This window comes from Tachyglossus aculeatus, chromosome 1, assembly GCF_015852505.1.
Source record: "Tachyglossus aculeatus isolate mTacAcu1 chromosome 1, mTacAcu1.pri, whole genome shotgun sequence".
Lineage (NCBI taxonomy): Eukaryota > Metazoa > Chordata > Mammalia > Monotremata > Tachyglossidae > Tachyglossus > Tachyglossus aculeatus.
Window position 1 is genome coordinate 130,709,436 of NC_052066.1, and position 21,203 is coordinate 130,730,638.

Here is a 21,203-nt window from a genome sequence, read left to right on the forward strand (position 1 = left end):
TAATATAATAATAATTGATTATTATATATCTCATATTACTATATATGATATATATTATATATGATTCTATATAATTGATCTATATAATAATAATTGATTGATTGTGACTTGCCCAAAGTCTAGCAGCTGACAATGGGCGGATTCGGGGTTCTATATTATTATATATTGATTATTATGTATCTCATATTATTATATATGATATATATTATACATGATTCTATATAATTGATCTATATAATAATAATTGATTGATTGTGACTTGCCCAAAGTCTAGCAGCTGACAATGGGCGGATTCGGGGTTCTATATTATATATTGATTATCATATATCTCATATTATTATATATGATATATATTATATATAATTGATATATATATATAATAATAATTGATTGATTGTGACTTGCCCAAAGTCTAGCAGCTGACAATGGGCGGATTCGGGGTTCTATATTATTATATATTGATCATTATATATCTCATATTACTATATATTATATACATTATATATGATTCTATATAATTGATATATATAATAATAATTAATTGATTGTGACTTGCCCAAAGTCTAGCAGCTGACAATGGGCGGATTCGGGGTTCTATATCATTATATATTGATTATTATATATCTCACATTACTATATATGATATATATTATATATGATTCTATATAACTGATCTATATAATAATAATTGATTGATTGTGACTTGCCCAAAGTCTAGCAGCTGACAATGGGCGGATTCGAACCCACGACCCGCAACTCCCAAGCCCGGGCTCTTTCCACCGAGCCAGGGAAATGACTTGCCCACAGTCACACAGCCGGCAGCCGCTCCGCCCGTCCCGACCGCCCCAGCAGGACAAGACTCCGGCCCCGCTCGCTCCCCCAAGGCGCTACTCCGGCCTGCCAATCAGCGGGCGGGGCGGCGCGAGCGGACCAATAGCATCGGCCCGGCCGGCGCCCCGCAGGTTGCCCGGGCCAATCAGAGGGCTGGAAACGGGGGGCGGGGTCTTTCTCCCCGCCTTCCTAGTTAAGGCCGCGGGGATGAGCCGGAGCCCGGGGAAAGGGCGGTTAAGGGGCGGCGGAGCGTGGGGCACAGTGTGCACGGCCCCGCACCTGCGGCTGGGACCGATGGGCCGCCGAGAGAGCGGGAGGGGGCCCGCCCAGTAGAGCGCGGGCTCGGCTGCTTCCGCAGGGCGGGCCGGTCCGAAGTGCCCACTATGGAACAGGAGAAATACCTGCCTGAGCTGATGGCAGAGAAGGATAGCCTGGATCCATCTTTCGTGCACGCGATGCGCCTTTTGGCGGAAGGTAAGACTTTCCTCGCCGCTTCGGGGTTGCTGTTAGGTGCGGGCGGAGGAGTCGCCTTGTCCCCCGCCTGCCCCTTCCTTCCCCCCCTTAGCGCTCAGTACGGTGCCCTGCGCGCAGTAGGCGCTCAATAAATCCCCCCCCCCCGGGAGCCCTGTCGCCCGCCGTTATCGCCACCGGCTCGTGCGAGTCAGACCATCATCATCAATCATATTTATTCATAGTAAGCGCTCAATAAATACGATTGATTGATTGATTGATTGATTGAGCGCTTACTATGTGCAGAGCACTGGACTAGTCCCCCACCAATCAATCAATCGTATTTAGTGAGCGCTTACTATGTGCAGAGCACTGGACTAAGCGCTTGGGAAGGACAAATTGGCATCACATAGAGACAGTCCCTACCCAACAGTGGGCTCACAGTCTAGAAGGGGGAGACAGAGAACAGAACCGAACATACCAACAAAAGAAAATAAATAGGATAGAAATGTACAAGTAAAATAAATAAATAGAGTAATAAATATGTACAACCTTATATACATATATCCAGGTGCTGTGGGGAAGGGAAGGAGGTAAGGCAGGGGGGATGGAGAGGGGGACGAGGGGGAGAGGATCATCATCAATCCTATTTATTGAGCGCTTACTATGTGCAGAGCACTGTGCTAGCCTCCCTCCTCCGCCCCCACCATCGCCCGCCAGTGGATTGTTTCAGTCCGGGAACGGGATAATCGGTCGGGAAGTAAACGCACGAGCGATGCCACCGATCGGTTTTCCTGCTGCATTTTTCCAAGCGATCTGGTCCCCCTCCCCCTTTGATCCCGTCGCTCAGCCCGTCTTCCCTCCTTCCCTTCCCCACAGCACCTGGATATATGGATATATGTTTGTACCCATTTATTACTCTATTTATCTTACTCGTACATATCCATTTATTTTATTTTGTTAGTCTGTTTGCTCTTGTTCTCTTTCTCCCCCCTTTAGACTGTGAGCCCACTGTTGGGTAGGGACTGTCTCTCTATGTTGCCAATTTGTCCTTCCCAAGCGCTTAGTACAGCGCTCTGCACATAGTAAGCGCTCAATAAATACGATTGATGATGATGAAACGTTCGCACCCCCCTCGAAGCGCTGTGGATTGCGGAAGGGAAACAGGGACTGTCTCCCTATGTTGCCAATTTGGCCTTCCCAAGCGCTCAGTCCAGTGCTCTGCACATAGTAAGCGCTCAATAAATACGATTGATGATGATGATGAAGTGGGGCGGAAGGGAAACAGGGACTGTCTCTATACGTTGCCAATTTGACCTTCCCAAGCGCTTAGTCCAGTGCTCTGCACATAGTAAGCGCTCAATAAATACGATTGATGATGATGATGAAGTGGGCCGAGACCGGAGAACGTATCAGGGAGCGCGCAGATCAATCAGTCAATCGTATTTATTGAGCGCTTACTGTGTGCAGAGCGCCTAGTACAGTGCTCCGCACTTAGTAAGCGCTCAATAAATACGATTGATGTAGTAAGCGCTTGGGAAGTCCAAGTTGGCAACATATACAGTCTATTCTATTTATTTTTTGTTAGTATGTTTGGTCTCTGTCTCCCCCTTTTAGACTGTGAGCCCACTGTTGGGTAGGGACTGTCTCTATATGTTGCCAATTTGTACTTCCCAAGCGCTTAGTACAGTGCTCTGCACATAGTAAGCGCTCAATAAATACGATTGATGATGATGATACAGTCCCTACCCAACAGCGGGCTCCCAGTCTAAAAGGGGGAGGCAGAGAACAAAACCAAACATACTACCAAAATAGAATAGATATGTACAAGTAAAATGAATAAATAAATAGTGATAAATATGTACAAACATATATACAGGCGCTGTGGGGAAGAGAAGGAGGTAAGATGGGAGATGTGGGTGTGCTTGGGAGTGTACACATTTCCAGGGCGGTGATTAAATGCTGGGCGAGGTGATAGACACCCCCCATCCCCCCCCCCCCCCAAGGCACACGCTCCCATTAATCAGCTGCTTTGTAAAGTCTGCTCCCTCGGCTTCCACCTAAAATGTGCAAGAGCTGCTGCTTTCCCCTTTCTAAGGGCTTATTTGAAAAGAAACTACTGCAGGGTATTGAAGTTATTGCGAAATTAAATACTGTTTTCCGCCAGTAGTCTCCAGCTGCATCAATCAATCAATCATATTTAATGAGCGCTTACTGTGTGCAGAGCACTGTACTAAGCGCTTGGGAAGTACAAGTTGGCAACATAGAGAGCCAGTCCCTACCCAACAGTGGGCTCGCAGTCTAGAAGGGGGAGACAGAGAACCAAACATATTAACAAAATAAAATAGAACAGATATTTGGAGTGATTCAAATATTTAACTGAAGTCACCGAATATGTTTCAGGGAATTCCTCACGAGTCAAATAAGCGCGACACGCAGGATGGCGCGAACGGCTGGGGGTATATTTTTTGCGTTTTGATGTGACAAGTTTTGTACACTGAAAAGCAGTTATTCCTGTTACATCATACCGAAGTCTTCCATGAAAAGTCTAATCTCTAGTATACCAGTTTGCTTTCAGCTCACTTCAATCAATCAATTGTATTTATTGAGCGCTTACTGTGTGCCCACTGTTGGGTAGGGACTGTCTCTATAGGTTGCCAACTTGTACTTCCCAAGCGCTTAGTACAGTGCTCTGCACACAGTAAGCGCTCAATAAATACGATTGATTGATTGCAGAGCACTGTACTAAGCACTTGGGAAGTACTTGGCTTCCTATCACTTTTTAAGGCTTATGTCATAAACATCATTTTTCCTTATTGGCATTTTATAGCGTGAAAGACAAATTCAGTCAGAATCCTGAGTGTGCAGACCAACTTATGTTCTGAAAGCTCAAATATTCGTGAGTTTGGAGGAGGAAGACACTTTCATTTTTACCACGTTCCTGGATACTGAATGGAAACCTTACAGGAATTAGAAATGATGAATTAGGTTACTTTTACACTTTCTGGAGGAAATCAGACCCAAATCAGGAAAAAGACTAAAATGAAAACTTCCACCTAGGCGTGAATCGAAAGCATATAGTGTGCGTGACAATTCCTTAAGTAGTCTTAAAGACTTTTAGAGGAAAAATGATTCTTCCTACTTCCAAGTGCCTAGGATGTAGCGGAGGAAAGTCTTATAAAAACAAGTGCCCCGTTTTTTTACCTTAATACTAAATTCTGAATTTTTTGCGAATGGTAGAATTACCGATTGTGACCGTATAGATCGATGGCTCTTTAAAAAGGTATAAAAGAAACACAGTAGTCTTAGTTTTATGTACCTGCTGAAATATTATGAATCTGAATTTCTGCTGTTTCTCCAAGGGGCCCGTTTCTTCGGATGCTGTAATTTGATCCTCTCACAGCAGGGGGCGGTAGCTACTGCTTCAGTAAAAGGTTGAAGGGAAAAAAGCATGAAGTAGCCTCAAAGAATTAAATCCCGGAAATATGTGTTTAAATTATAGCCTAATAATTTGGAGGAGCATTTTAGCAACTGGTTATTTTGGGTGGTCACGCACAAGGTACATAATGATAGGCTTTTAATGAATTAATGACTTATTTTTGCCTCTGTACCTGAGACCAGCAATTCTTGAATATTTAAAACAAAGACCAAACTTAGGTGAGCTGCCTCTGGAGTCAATGGAAAATGCTAATGTAGATTTCACACCAGCTACCTGGCATTATCCTTCCAAACACCATCTGTCAAGTTTTCTGTAGACACAGTTTATATCATTACGGAAGCTGTCTATTGAAATGGTTTCATTCATTAGAATGGGAAAGTTACCCGTTAAAACCATGGAAAGCACCTTCATTCTTTTCAACATAAAACAAACCGTGGAATGGCTATCATAGAAGACAGATGAGCAGTTATGTTCATCATCATCATCGATCGTATTTATTGAGTGCTTACTGTGTGCAGAGCACTGTACTAAGCGCTTGGGAAGTACAAGTTGGCAACACATAGAGACAGTCCCTACCCAACAGTGGGCTCACAGTCTAAAAGGGGGAGACAGAGAACAAAACCAAACACTGTTCATCTTGATATGTTGCAGGCAGAAAAGTAAAGAGGAAGAGGAAGAAGTAAACATGATCCACATCATTCAGTTTCTTGGAAGCTCTATTAAGTTAGGGTCAGGATTTGGAGAGAGAAATGCATACAGGTTTTCAATTTGAAGGTTTGGGACCCATCCATATTTTTAAATTTAAGTCCTATAATGTATTATTAATCATTACCGAAGGCTCAAGGACAGCTTTGTGAAATGAAAATTAAAAAGTTGAAAGCCCCCTTACTTCCCAGCATTGACATGAAAAATCTCAGGTTGCCTGGTGTTGACAGTAGAAAGGTATCTGAAAGAACCCTTTAAAGGGTCAGAAGATTCCATAAATAGGGTTTACAGTGTAGAATGATGTGTATTTTTGTGAGACTTAAAGATTTGATTTTTAAAGTTTTTCGTTGGATATTACTGAAGAGCATTTCTATTTTAATAAAACCATGTGCATACGTTTGCTGAAATAGGATAACTCATTTACCCATTATTAAGGGAGGTACCTATAAAATGGATCACAGTGCTAAAATATTTCCCAAATCACTTCTCATGATCAGGTTGGTCAGTTGAAAGTTTATGAAGTTGCTCAGTATCTGTAATATCTCTTGTTCATTGGTACAAACCAGCAGCTGTCATTCTATATGTGTATATATGTACATATATATATATATATATACATATATATATATATATGTATTTAAAAGTTAGCCCCAAACAATGTAAGTAGTCTTACTCCTATGAGATTGCTGTATTTGGAGCAAATTCAACAACTGGAGCTTGTCATAAAAATTATATTTTATCTAGTACAGACTTTAGCCTGTGTTCAGAATTGTGGTGTATTTATTGATGAATCCATTAAAAAAAACCCTATATATTTTTTTTTATGGGTACTGACAGAGATCAAGTAAAAAAAATCACAATATTATATTCCTCATTCATTTTTATTTCATTGTGCTATTAAACCGTTTCCCCCAAATACTGTCTAAGGGCTGGGCTGCACAAAAGGGTTTTTTCTGGCAATATGTCTAAACAAGGTGTTGAGACATGTTAAACTCATTAAACTTCTGAGCAAATCCTCACATGAATATTAATCTTAGCATTTATATTTTTGTGCTGTTCCTATTTATAGTGATTAGTGATTAGTTGTACTAAAAGAAGGGCTGAAATGCCATTTTGATGTGGTCTTTTTTTAAATTACTGAAAGCAATACATTCTGAATGAAGTGATACAAAAAAAACTCGACAATTATTTGAAGAGGAGACCTTGAGTCTTGCTGACAGATCACTGATTAAAATAGCCCATATTTTAGATAACTAATAAAGACGATATAGTTCAAAGAAGAAAGAGTTTAGTCATGGAAAATGTTGGCAAAACTGCTGTGTTTCCTGGTCGACTCAGCATTTGGAACCCCATAGGAGAGAAGTGGCATTTTGATTATATGAAAGCTGCTGCCTGATGTAGGGGGAGAGATGTAAGTATTTCCAGAGGTAGCGGTAGCAGTTATCCCAGTCTTTCTTTCACGCATTCATCTACAGAAAACCGTGATGTGATGTAATGGTTTTGTAGAGTTCTTTGATTTTTTTTGCTTAGTGACTGTTGGATTTATCAAATAATGAAAGAGAGGAAACTGTAATGCTAAATCCCACCAAAATGCCTTAGGGTACTGAGTCTGAGGCATTGTGAAATTAGTTGTAGCCAGAAAGGTGGAACTCGGAACAATTTTGGACTATTTGTGATCTTGGAAAAGGCACTTTTGAAAATGCAATCCATTGCTTCACTAGAATAGGATTTGGGAAAGGGATCCTCCAAACAGTCTGAAGGTAGGAGAATTTTCTATGGATGAATCTTTCCTCGGCGACATTTGGGTAAAATACAAACTGCCATATAAATTTAGTTTATCTTTTTTTTTTTTTTCTTAGCAAATATCCATTTTATTTGGTTTCAGGCTGTGCTTAAGTGGAGATTTGTGACAGTGGGGTATTCTGGTGGCTAACAAATCAAAACATATGTACTTGATTTGGCTGATTCAAGAAGTGATAGCCATCCATCCAGTTATTTATTTATTTATTAATTTTTTTCCCTGTGGCAGTGGTTAGTTTTGTATGCCAGTTTCATCTCTCTCTTGTCTTTGAGCATTTTTGCCAAAAATAAAAATAAAAATTTAGTTTTACTTGTATTCTAGATATGATCTGAAGGATATATTTCCAAACACTTGACTCTGCCCAAGAAATTTGAGCCACTGCAGAAAATTGTGTGTGTTCACTCAACTAGCTTTGAATTGATTACCTGAAGCCACTGGTAACCCAATTCATTGTAGACATATCCTCCATATTCCTGTGTGCCATGGATTTTTCCCAGGTTGTTCCTTCTGTTGTGAACAGTTTGTTTCTGTAGAGAAATAATTGAATTCCACTTTACTCTCTCTGAAGCACAAAGTTTCCTTTAGGAGCTACTTTTACCCTCCTCAAATATGAGGCAAAGGAAGAACTGGGAAGTTGTCTGGCTCTGCAATTATCAGCTGAAATCAAGAGAACAATTCTTCACTCTCACACTATTAGGTGAACAGGTTGGAAGGTAAAAAAGCACAAATCAGTTGTCTGGAAGCAATGTAGCCACTGGTAGGAATTTGACAGAAATGGCACAGGTGTTGTGATTGATTCCTTGTAGAGTAGGACTCGATCACTTGCCTTTCCAAGTCCCTGAAGACAGGGCCACTGTTTCCTTTAGAGTCAAACTACAAGCATTACAAGTGGATTCTTTTGGGGAATTCTGTGTTATAAGTATCAAAATGGATGGTAAATTACGTGTGGCAGGTAAAAATGGTAACTAGGTGTATGTCTAGAAAAGGCATATAAAATTTATTTGGGTGTACTTCCAGGAATTTCTTAAGGGTTTAATTTAATAAATACTCCATGAAGCATTATTGAAGCTAATGTGACATTAATTTTAATAGCAATATATCAAGTTATCTTTTCCTCCAAGAGCTCCCAATCTAGCTGAGAAGGGAGACATCAAAGTTAGAAGGAAATAATAGAGTATATTAGATATGCATGCAAGCCCATGGAGATTGTTATAATCTAGGTGTTTAGGTGGCACAGAAAAACATAGCAGTTGCAGGATAAAATTGGGAAGAGGAAAGATTACTCTTGGAAGGCCTCCTGGAGGAGATGTGACTTCTAAAGTGCTTTGGGGAGGAGAAAAGTCATTTTCTTGGGTGTGAAGGGTAAGGAAGTTCTAGGTAAGAGGGAGGATGTTAACAAGAGGTCGACAGTGAGAGATGAGAACTAGGCACAGTGAGTAAATTGGTTTGAGTGGAGTGAAGTGTACTAGCTGAGTTGTGGGGATGAATGGTGGTAGGGAGAGCTGAATGTCTGCCTTAAAGCCAAGGGCGAGGAGTTTCTACTTGGTTAGGGGAGTTCCCTGTAGGCGGGGAATTGTCTACCAACTGTTATAGTACTCTCCCAACTGTTTAGTACAATGTTTTCCACACAGTAAATATAACTGAGAGGGATGAGCATGATTTGAAGCTTCTGAGGTGTGGGGAGATGTACAAGTACCAGTGTTTTAGAAAAATACCACAGGTAGCAGAGTGAAATGAAGCCTAGAGAGGGAGTGACTAGAAGCAGGGAAATCAGTAAGTAAGCAGATGCAGTAGTTGTTAGAATATGATAAATGCCTGAACCAGCGTGATTGGCAGTTTGGATGGAGAGGAAGATGTGGATTCTGGAAATGCTGGAAGAACTGATAGGATTTGGTGACAGACTGTCAGAGTCCACAGTGTCAAAGGCAGCTGAAAGATCAAAGAAGCTTAGAATGGAATGGAGTTCTTTAGTCTTAGCTAGAAGAATATTGGTGACCTGGGAGAGAGCAGTCACAGTGGAGTGAAGGGGATGAAACTGGATTGGAGAGAGTCAAGAAGGGAGTTTGAGAGGAAGTTGAGACAGGTGATATATCCAAACCATTCCAGGAATTTGGAGAAGAGTGCAAAGAGACAGGTAGGGTGATAATTGGAAGGGATGGAAGTCCAGAGAAGTGTTTTTAAGATAGAGAAGATGAGAATATGTCTGAAGACAGAAGGGAAGAAGACATCAGGGAGTGAGAAGTGGCAGTCAAGGAGGGAAGAATAGTGTGTGTGTTGCTTTTTATAAAGTGAGAATGGATGGGGTTGGAGGTATAGGTGGAGAAAGAAGATTTGGAAACAGGTAAGAGATCTCTTGAGATGTGGGTATTCAGATGTTTATTGTGGGTAGAATACTGAACTAAGCACTAGGAGAGTTCAATACGTGGATGTAGATGGAGTATAGAAGGGGACCCAGAACTGATCCTTGAGGTACCCTCCACTGTTGTAAAGTAGGAGGCAGAGGAGGATCCTGCAAAAGAGAAGGATTGGTCAGAGGGCTAGGAGAAGAACCAGGAGAGGACAGTGTCAGTGAAGCCAAGGTTTGGTGATGCTTCCAGGAGCAGAGGGTGGTCTACAATGTCAAAGGTAGCAGAATGGTTGAGGAAAATTGATGGATAGAGGCCACTGAACTTTGCAAGAAAGATCAGTGGTGAACTTAGGGCCATTTCTGGGAATCGACAGGATCAGAAGACAGATTGCAGTGGCTTGGGAGAGGAGATGGAGGCAGCATGTGTAGACAACTTGCTTCAATGAGTTTGGAGAGGAATTCATTCAATTGTATTTATTGAGCACTGTACAAGTGCTTGGGAGAGTACAATACAAGAATGAACAGATACATTCCGTGGCCACAACGATTTTATAGTCTGGGGTGTTGGGGGTGATGTGACATATATTAACGTAAAAAAATTATAGTTATACATAAGTGCAGTTGCCCCCTCCCAGGCCCACAGCAAAGGGAGCAAGTCATGGCAGTGCAGAAGGAAGTGGAAGAAGAGGAAAAGGGGGGCTTAGTCAGGGAAGGCCATTTGGAGAAGATGCGCCTTTAATAAGGATTTGAAGGGCCGGGAGAGTAATTGTCTGTTGGATTTGAGGAGAGATGGCATTCCAATCCAGAGGCAGGATGAGGGTGAGGGGTTGGCGCAAGATACATGAGATCGAGGCACAGTGAGAAGTTTAGCATCAGGGGAGTAGTGGGATGAGATGGAGGGGCAAGGTGATTGACTATTTTGAAGTCAGTGGTGAGGAGTTTTTGTTTAATCATTTTTCTTAAAGTTCCTATTAAGGCTGAATTTTATGTGTCTTATCTTGCGTGGAATGACATTTTTGAGTCAGAGAAACTGATATTTTTTTCTTTTTAGCTACTTATCTGAGCTTTTTAAACAGTTTGATTTATTCAATATTCAATTTCAGTCAGTGGTGTTTATTGAGCACTATGTCCTGAACACTGTACTAAGTGCTTGGGAGAGTATAATACAAAAGGGTAAGTATAGATGATCCCTGCCCACATTGAGTTTAAAGACTGGAGGGGAAGATAGACATTAGAATAAGATGGATATGTATATAACTTCAAGGAAAGAAACCTAGAGATCAGGGACCTGTAATTCTTCTTCTTCTTCTTCTTTTACTACTACTACTACTAATTATGTATTTGTTAAGCGCTTACTATATGCCAAGCACTGTTCTCAGCGCTGGAGTAGATATAGGGTAATCAGGTTGTCCCACATGGGGCTCACTTTTAATCCCCATTTTGCACCTGAGGTAACTGAGGCACAGAGAAGTGAAGTGACTTGCCCATATTCACACAGCAGATGAGTGGCAATGCCAGGATTAGAATCCACGCCCTCCAACTCCCAAGCCTGTGCTCTTTCCACTAAGCCATGCTATTTCTGTTACACAGAACATGAAATAGTGAGGTTTGGCCTTGACAAGGCACCTTTTGTTATGTTAAAATTACTTCTTGGTTTATTTTTCCCCACGTGACTTTCTAGGACAGTGGCTTTCTAAGGAAAATTTTGGTGAAGCAATTTTACAGGTAAGCTTTCCTTTTTCTTTTTCCTCAACTCCATCCTTTCCCACACCTCTTCCCATTTCACCTCCTCCAGCTTATTCCCATTACTTTACCAACAGTGAATGACAACAGAATATGGGTTGATGCTTCTACATGATGAACTGTCAGAGGCTCTAAAAATTTACTAGATAATTGAAAGTATCTTGGTATGCTTTTATGTTATTACCCCCTCCTCTCCACTCGAAAGTTTGATTTTTACTGGGGCCCATTATATTTTTTTTGTATTTTAGTATGATTACCCATTTTGGAACACATTGTATGTATTTTTCTCTCTGTGGTTTAAGGAAGTTGTTTCGGGTTCCAGTTCAGTGAGATTCTGACTATTCATCACAAACAATATGATTTTTGGTTTGACAGTGATTTGTGAGCATATCCAAAACAATTCAACCTCAGTATGGAGAGTGGCTGACATGCTCGCCACCTCTCATATGAATGGATTAAGATTGAATAATTAGATGCAGAGGATTTGATTATTTGTGACTTCTTGCTTCGGGGTCATCATCTAGGGCAAGTTGTGTATGGCATCCTAAGGAACCATTATTTTGTAGGTGTGTTCATAGCTGGCCTAACTGCATGCTACCAGCTTTGAGTTGATCTGTGATGCTACTGAACCTGAAAGAAGCCCATATCATTTCATTCTACTTGAAACAGTCCTAACTAATGTTAGTAAATCATTATTTGAATAGAAGACTAACCATTCTACCTGCAGTATAAATCAGTAGGGTGAAGACAGATGGTAACAGAAGTGATTTTTTTAGGTGAAGCAGTGGCAGTTGGGATTCTGGGGCTGGAGAATTAGGTAGTGAAAGGAATTCAAGACCGTTTTACATGGGGAAAGGAAATGTATGTACTGTCTTTTATAAAGAGTTCGGTGGGGGAAACGGAACAAGCAGTTTGTGACTAGAACAGGTAAGAATGAGTTGAGATTCTGAGTTAGAATTGGTGGAGAGCCCCATTTTTGGTGGGAATGTGTTCAGTGACCCTGGGCAGATAGAAAAATTCAAGCAAATACAAGGCTGAAAGCATTTGGAATGGGCAGGCTTTCAGAACAGGTTATAATAAAGGCATCCTGAGTCCTTGGCTTTACTACAGAGTTATTGTACTTCCTCAAGTTTCCTAGGTGGCTAAACAATTATCTCTTAAAGACATAGGGACCTCTATTAAAAGACTTGATTTTATTTAGTAGTTCAACGGGCTCTGTTTGAGATAGTCGAACGTATCATTTGATAAGATCCAGATTCTCTGGGGCAGTGGTAATATGAAGGTCCTTTAAGTGTAGGGTTGGTACTGAGACTAAACCTAATTCTATCCAATTCTAGAGTTGTGGTCCAATCATAGTATTTACAAAAAAAATATCAGGTCTCAGTTTGCTAGAATACTGCTGTTGGACTCCAGGCATTTCAACTTGCCCAGGGAAATTAGGGACAACACTTGGTGCGATATAGGTGCCCAACTACCATCATATGTATTCTTCCAGGTAACATCTTAAAACTGTAAAAATTCTCTAATTGTCATTGCCCTCACTGCACTAGTAGTGGCAGCACGTAAGCTGACTGTCTTGGAAAGCTTTGTGTGTTGCAGGAGTGTTGAAATATGAAGGAAACTTAGTAGTTCATCATTAGAGAGAATAGAAGCAGCTTTTTGTTCCTGCTCAGAAAAAGCAGAAATGGCTTTCAATTTCAGCAAGAGAAATTTAGTGTGCTTATTATTTCAAGTGTTATGAAACATGGTCCATGCTACCAAAGGAAGATGTGGTAGAACACAGGACATTTGTAAGTAAAGGGTCATTTGAATGCAGTTCTGTCTAGAGGCAGGTAGAAGATAATCCTTTGAGTATTATTTATCCCTATTATTCTGTTGAAATATATTTGGTTTATCACACATCAGTAACATATTACCAATCAATATTTCTTTCCACAAGATAGGATAGAACACAGTTTGAGTAAATCTTAGCCAGAGGGTGCTTATGATTATGCCTGTGTATGACTTTGCAACTAAAGGGATATCCAGGTCACTGTAGAAGTGGCTTAGTTAAAAGATAGTCTTTTGATTATAATATATGTTTTACAAGTAATATAACTAATGAAATAAGAAAGCCTCTAGAACAAGCAGGCTTTAGATTGTGCTGCTCCTGAATCATCCACCTGAAAAAATGTGCCTCACAAGAGCCGGTTTTGCTCATGTTGTCCTGGCTAGAAGTGCTGTGAGTGGACGTTTCTTAGTTCATTTATTCATTCAATAGTATTTATTGAGCGCTTACTGAGTGCAGAGCACTGTACTAAGCACTTGGGAAGTACAAGTTGGCAACATATAGAAACAGTCCCTACCCAACAACGGGCTCACAGTTTAGTCTGTGTACATGTTCACTTTTACATAACCAGAACTAGTACAGTGAAAATAGCTACTCTGATAAATTGTGAACTCCTCCCAAGCACACAATGGACTTGTGCCAGGATTTACAAAATTTGAGAATGAGCCTGGCCAGAAGAGATTTTGGAGGGGGTACAATGCTCTCTCCAGCAACTTGATATTCATTACATCCTAGGAGTAGAGCTTATTTATAGGCACAGAGATAGAAAAAGGTGTTGAGAGCATTTGATATCATCAGAACTCATATATTGCTCCATTGAGCTGGAAATAGGAAAACAAATAATGCTTTTGCTCATTATTTTGGTTTCAAACAGAGGATAAATGAATTGAGGGAGAGGTGTGGAGTAGTGTTTGTTAACGCCCTTCAAACATCCTTTCTTACAAAACATGGCTAAGCTAAAAAAAAAATCAGGGTTGGGTATCCATTTTTGCAGTTGTGGATTTTTTTTTTACCAATTAGGTCATTTTTAATTAAATTTGGCCCATATCAGTATACAATAGCAAGCTTCGGAAGCACAGAGTAGTGAATGAAGGAGGGTGTTCTATATGTTTAAATTGCATAAACGACCCCATGAGGTTTGCTTTCCAATTCAAAGAAAATTTATGTATAATATTGGGCTGCAGGAAATTATCATTTGCAGGTTATTCAGTGTGTTTTAGAAAAACCTAAATCAGTGACCAAAAATAGTGTGTTTGCTTTCAAAAGGGAAGTAACTGTGTACTTATGATATGACTGTCCTTTCTTTCATTTTCAAAAGCCCATTGCTATGATTTACCATTTTAGAGGCAGCTAGGAGCTGCCTGCAGTGAAAGAGTAAACAGAAATATTCCTAATTGAGAAGGAAAATAGCACTCTATTTGAATTCATCATCAGATTCCTTGTTTTATTTTGAGTTCTGCTATTGCAAAATACAAAGATTTTCAGACTTGCTAAGCTAGAATAATAATAATAATAATAATAATAAATAGAAAGTAGTGAAAGGACAGATGTCCTGGAGTGATTACTCTCTTACTTTTCCTCCTTACCTTCAACTTTTCTACTGACTTTCTCCTTTTCTATTGTTGTTCCCCTTCCTTTCTTCTCCTCTGTCTTTTTTGAGAGACTTGTTTAGTTGGAAAATGACCATATTCTTCCCATTCTCGAGTTCCTTCAAAATGGAGAAGAAATGACATTGTAGAAAGAATGAAGGCAAAGAAAAGGCTGGGAATAAAACTAAGGTAAAAGACGGAAGGAAGAGTCAGGAAGGTAAATCAACAGTGAATAAACAGTGGAGAACTGAGATTTAGTGCTGGCTCTGCCACAGAACTCTGCTTAGAAGCTTAATATCTTGATTAAGCGTTTACAAACATAGCACTGAAAAACAGGGGTTCTGGGTTCTAATCTAGATCCTCTAATTGCCTGCTGTGTGACCATGGACAAGTCACTTAGAGTCTTTGGGCCCCCATATTTTCACTTGTAAAATGGGAATTTGATCCCTGTTCTTCCTTTCCTGTAGAACCTTGGGCCCCATGTGAGATCGGGACCGTCAGGCTTGGTTATCTTGTCTCTACCCTAGAACTTGGTATAATGCACAGCACAAGTGTTTCACAAATACTGGAATTTTTATCATTATTATTATAAATAAAATCTTAAGTTGAAGGCTAAAATAAATAAAATGGTGCAAGTGACATTTTACATGAGGGGAAAAATACTAAGGGAGGTAGGGGCAAAGAAAAAGAAAAATGGGAAAAATGGAGAAAGGAAAAGGGGCAGTGACTACAGAACAAGAGCAGGATGTAATAGAAAATAGAGTGCAGCAATACCTATCTGATAGCTGTTGATGCAGCCACTGTGTTGCTCAGGCCCACTATAGTGCGTTTTGAAATTCAGCCTGCAAAAAGTTACTTAGCACCTGCAATCCTCATTTGGTTTGGGTTGTTCAGTGGGCTCTTTAGGTTGACCTTGGAGTCAAAACTACAGGACAGGGTTGTGAAAAGTTCACTCTTTATGTGAGAAGGCATGGTCCTGTATTCTTGGGAATCCATCCAAAACCTAACACCAAACAAATGATGGTCACAGGTCTAACTTCCTTGGAAATGTCTCCATTAATTTGCAGCTTATATTCTCATGACATACATGAATGATGCATGAATAAAGTGACTTGTCAGTCAATATTATTTATTGAGCACTGAACTAAGCACTTAGGGGAGTACAGTATAACAGATACATTCCCTGCCCATGATGACCTTACAGTCTATAGGGTGACAAACCCCTTATGAGGTTTAAAGCCACTACACAAATCCAGTAATTGTTTTTATTGCTAATAGCACAGTTTTCCATATGCAACAGTTCCATGGAAAGAGAGCTCCTATGAAGCTAGTCTGTATGTATTGCATAATGGCAAAGAGGTGGAGATTGTCTGTGCTTCCCTTGACTCTTTTCCATGGTGACAAAGGGAATGACTCACCTTTTTGGCTCCTTCGCCATCTCTTATGTCTGGTGTCCAAAATTGAACTTCTCATCTTCCCTCCTAAGTCCTCACCTTCTTCTAGCTTTCTCATCACCCCGACAATAGCACTGTTCTCCCAATCTCTTAAGCGCATAACTTTGACTTTCCTTGACTCCTCTTTCACCTCAGTCAGTCACCACATCCTTTCAGTTCTTTCTTTAAAACCTCTCCAAACTCCACTTCTCCCTCTGCATCTAAACTGACTCCACACTGGTCCAAGCACTTGTCACTACTGCTTCAGCCTCCTTTCAGACCTCTCTGTCTCCAGCCTTTCCCCTCAACAGTTTACACCTCACTCTGCTGAAGTAGTTTCCTAAACATTTTGTGCACGTCTCACCACTCCTCAGATTTCCTCCAGTGATTATCCTTTTCTTTCTGGAACAAACTACTGATCATTGGCTTTAAGGCACTCCATACACCCTCTACTCCCTACTTATTCTCACTCCCTCTCCCATAGTTTCATGGCACTTTGGTGCCCTTTGCTCTAAGAATGTTATCCAGGATAAATCCTTCAAGGTGATATGACAATCCCACATTTTTTTTTATGGCTAATGTTTGATCTTCTTGGAGTTTGCATTATTAAGTTTTCTGAACTGGCGAGCATGTGGTGGCACCAGGGAAGAGGGAGGCAGAACTTTCCATGACATTCCATAGGAGGAAGGGACCTAGACTGACTTTGGGGGCATGCATGGTTTTCTCCAAAGCCTGGGGGTGAACATGGAGCTGATGCTATGGCAGAGGGGGCTCCATCTGGGCCACCACGAACAGGTATCTCCCAGCTTTTAGGTAGGGTTTGTGTTGCCCTAGGTCTGTCTCCTGACTCAGCTGGGAACATGGAAAGTGCTGAGGGAGGAGAGGAAGCCAGAGCTCACAGAGATGCTGATGCTACAGCTGCTGTGTCTGCCACCATCACCACCAGGCTGTGTGGATAAATGGAGACGTGCATACTCACGAGAAGTAACGTGGCCTAATAATAATAATGATAATGATGGCATTTATTAAGTGCTTACTATGTACAAAGCACTGTTCTAAGCACTGGGGAGGTTACAAGGTGATCAGGTTGTCCAGTGGGGGCTCACAGTTAATCCCCATTTTACAGATGAGGTAACTGAGGCACAGAGAAGTTAAGTGACTTCCCCAAAGTCACACAGCTGACAGTTGGCAGAGCCAGGATTTGAGACCATGACCACTGACTCTAAAGCTCATGCTCTTTCCACTGAGCCACACTGCTTCTCTACGAGCCTACTGGGTAGAACATGAGTCTAGGAGTCAGAAGGACTTAGGTCTAATAATAATAATAATGGTATTAAGCACTTAGTGTGTGTCAAACACTGTTCAAAGCACTGGGGTAGATACAGGGTAATCAGGTTGGACATAGCCCCTGTCCCACATGAGGCTCACAGTTTTAATTACAGATGAGGTAACTGAGATACAGAGAAGTAAACTGACTTGCCCAAAATCACACAGCAGAAAAGTGGAGGAGCTGGGATTAGAACCCAGGTCCTTTTGATTCCCAGGGCCATGCTCTATCCACTAAACCATGATGCTTCTAATTCCAGCCCTGCCACTTATCTGCTTTGTGACTTTGGGCAACACACTTAGCTTCTCTGAGCCTCAGTTCTCATCTGTATATATGTATATATGTTTGTACATAGTTATTACTGTATTTATTTATTTATTTTACCTGTACATATCTATTCTATTTATTTTATTTTGTTAATATGTTTGGTTTCGTTCTCTGTCTCCCCCTTCTAGACTGTGAGCCCACTGTTGGGTAGGGACTGTCTCTATATGTTGCCAACTTGTACTTCCCAAGCGCTTAGTACAGTGCTGTGCACACAGTAAGCGCTCAGTAAATACGATTGATGATGATGATGATGATCTGTAAAATGGAATTAAGACTGTGACCCCCATGTGGGACATGGACTGCATCCAAACAGATTAGCTGGTATCTATCCCAGTGCCTAGTGCAGTGCCTGGCACAGAGAAACACTTAACAAATAATTTACAAACAAAGAAGAACAGAAAACCTCAAGGGATCATTCCTTTCATTCCTCTCAAGGCAGGAAATTGCTGCAAACTCAAACCACTTGGTATTAGCTCTTTGGGAGGGCATGTGCTGCCCAAGGTCGGTAGATAGAGCACTGGCCTGGGGCTCAGAAGGTCATGGGTTCTAATCCTGGCTCTGCTCCTTGTCTGCTGTGTGTCCTTGGGCAAATGGCTTCGCTTCTCTGTCCCTTAGTTACCTCATCTCTAAAATAGGGATTGAAACTGAATCCCAAATGGGAAAGGAACTGCATCCAACCTGACTTGCTTGTATTCACCCCAGCACTTAGTACAGTGCCTGGCACATAAGTGCTTACAAATACCATTATTATTATTATTAAAATATTATTATTATTAAGATTCATCTCCCCACCAACCATCAGCCCCACACGTGAAAAACACTGAAGGTGGGGAGGGAATCTGAATTCGTAGAGAGTAGCTAATGATACTGTCTCCATCACCAGGCTGTGTGGTGAAGGGAGATGTATGGGTGCAAGGGTGGTGGGAGTCTTTTCCAGCCCCTCAAAGCCAGAAGGCAGCGCAAACCAAAGCAGATAGCACCTGCAAGAAGCTTTGTGTTTTTCTTTTCACTTAAAAGTAAATAAAAAGTAAATCCCCCCGGACCAGGTGCAGTTTGAGGGAGGGGGTGATCATCAGACCGGGAAGCATGGGGCTGTGTGTCAGATTATCATGCAGTGTGTCAGGCTGCTGGGTGAGTCAGCTCCACAATCAGAGTTGTGTGCAGTGGGTGGGTAATAGGCCGGTATCAGACTGCATCGTGTGATTGGGAGGAGCCATTTTGGACTGTAGTTCAACCTCTTCACCTTGGGATTAGTAGAATTGGTAGGAAGCCCAGACTTCAAAGGCCAACTAAATATACAAATCTTACCACACCGCAGGCTCTCTCATACTACAGTCCAGTTAGTATTTTTCCTTCTTTCAAGTCAGCCTACTATCTGTGCATCGTTCTCATTTCTCTCACCATTGACCTCTTGCTCACCCCTTCCTTCCTTCCTGGAACTTCCTCCTACTTTACTTCCAGCAAACGACTATTGTACTCCCCATTTTCAAACTCCTTCTATAGGTCAAATTGCCTGTAGGAGGCCTTCCTAGTTTTTTTCCCTCCTCTGCTCACACAATTTCCCTTCATGTTACCAGTCCAGCACTTCTATGTCACCTAAATACTTGGGTAATATTCTCCCAATGGTTCTTACAAAAAAAATTGTTAAATTCTGTTGCTTTCCCCTACTTGTAGTTTGTTTTTTTTAAGTGTTTTTCTTCTCTGCTGGATTTTAAGTTCCTTCAGGGCAGGGATCATACCTACTAACTTTTTTGTATTCTATCTAATAGTGTGAGTGCTCTGCACATATGATCTTTTCCTTTTGAGCGCAGGGAAAGTGAAGCACTATACTGTCATGTATCTCTGTCAGTCCATTTTCCAGTCACCCTGACTCTGACAAGGTCACTTGACTAGGGGAAGTGAAACTTGGCTTTACAGTTTAGGATCCACTGCAGTGTCCACAAGTATTTTTCAATAGCTGGAATTAAACCATAGGTTCCTTTCAATCACTATTTTTGCAACCTCTGGAAATAGTTTTCACAGGAAAGCCTTTAATGGAATGCTGTTAGGAACTGAGTTTAGCAAAGATGACATACGCCTGAGTCTTTTTCAGGGTCTGTTCTTGGATGGCTATAATAACATTATTATTGTTGCCATCTTTATATTCCCATCTTGGGGCAAATTTCCAATTGCCCTTTAGTGTCTCATTTCATCCAGTCAGCTGTCCCTTACTATTAGGGCCACACAACGTAAACTCATGCAGCAGTTTTCTGGCAGTATCTGGAACATTGTGAATTTGACATCAATTTTCTGGGGAAGCTGAAGGTAGTCAAAGTTTCCCTTTGGTGTTTTAACTTCATAATAACAATAAAATTCCCTTTAATACTGGGATACTAAACGAATTTTTCAGAAACATTATTTCCTATTGAAGCCATTTATTCTGTGCCCTTCCATATATGGAAGTAAAATAGCTTCTTCCTAGGGAGGCTGCAGATTTTCTTAGTTTGTTTCCTGAATAGTGTGTTACAGTGTACTGATTCAGAATTTGGGCCATGTGCTTCGTCTTTGCCAGCAGATGGAGACTGAAAACACTTAATGGCAACACTAAAAAATAGCTTTCCATCTTCCTATGTCTAAAACTGAGTGAAGTTTAGAAAAAAACCTAAAATTGTATTGAATTCAATATATACTAAATCCTAAATGATGTTGGTTCTTCAAAAAAAATAATTTTACCTAATTCTGCTTTTAACAAACTTGCAGTCATGTGACAATGCCGAAGAAAAGTCAAGCTTTTCAACCACTTGAAAATGATCATATCTGCTTGTTGATTTATTGAAGTGAAATGGGAAAACCCTACAGTGCATGAACTTGAGGAAATTCATTTAGCAATTCTTTGCTAGTCAAAGGAGTAAAAGTAATATTATCTTCTCTATGTGGTGGTAAAGGCAGAAAATGCAAATATAAAATTTTAAATCTAACATTTAAGGGTTTGCATTTTCTTGACAAAGATATGAGTGTTGGGTTTGTGTTCATATATTTACACTTGAAAACAGATTTGATGTCAGCACTTGATGAAGCTACCTATTAGATATAAATATCCTTGGGGAAATGATCAGACTTAGGATCTGTCGAGACCCAAATTCCTTTTCATTTGAGATATTTTAGCAATAATAATAATGATGGCATTTAAGCGCTTACTATGTGCGAAGCACTATTCTAAGTGCTGGGGTGGATACAAGGTGATCAGGTTGTCCCACATGGGGCTCACAGTCTTAATCTCCATTTTACAGATGAGGTAACTGAGGCACAGAGAAGTTAAATGACTTGCCCAAAGTCACACAGCTGACAAGCGGAGAATCCACGATTAGAACCCATGACCTCTGACTCCCAAGCCCATGCCCTTT

The 21,203-nt window shown here is 40.8% G+C and overlaps 1 protein-coding gene across 5 annotated transcripts in view; it reads left to right on the plus strand.

Moving 5' to 3' along the window:
- The first annotated feature begins 1,114 nt into the window (after positions 1-1,114).
- The window catches only part of KHDRBS2 (KH RNA binding domain containing, signal transduction associated 2), a 606,540-nt gene continuing 586,451 nt past the window's right edge, over positions 1,115-21,203 (plus strand). For 3 of the 5 annotated variants that reach the window (XR_005451081.1, XM_038746713.1, XM_038746721.1), the window contains exon 1: positions 1,215-1,305. Coding sequence is in view for 4 of the 5 variants with exons in the window: in XM_038746713.1 (XP_038602641.1) it covers positions 1,215-1,305 (91 nt within the window). In the remaining variant the exon portion in view is untranslated. Of the gene's footprint in view, positions 1,306-21,203 lie in introns of all 5 variants that reach the window. The other 2 variants (XM_038746702.1, XM_038746731.1) reach the window with 1 other exon arrangement.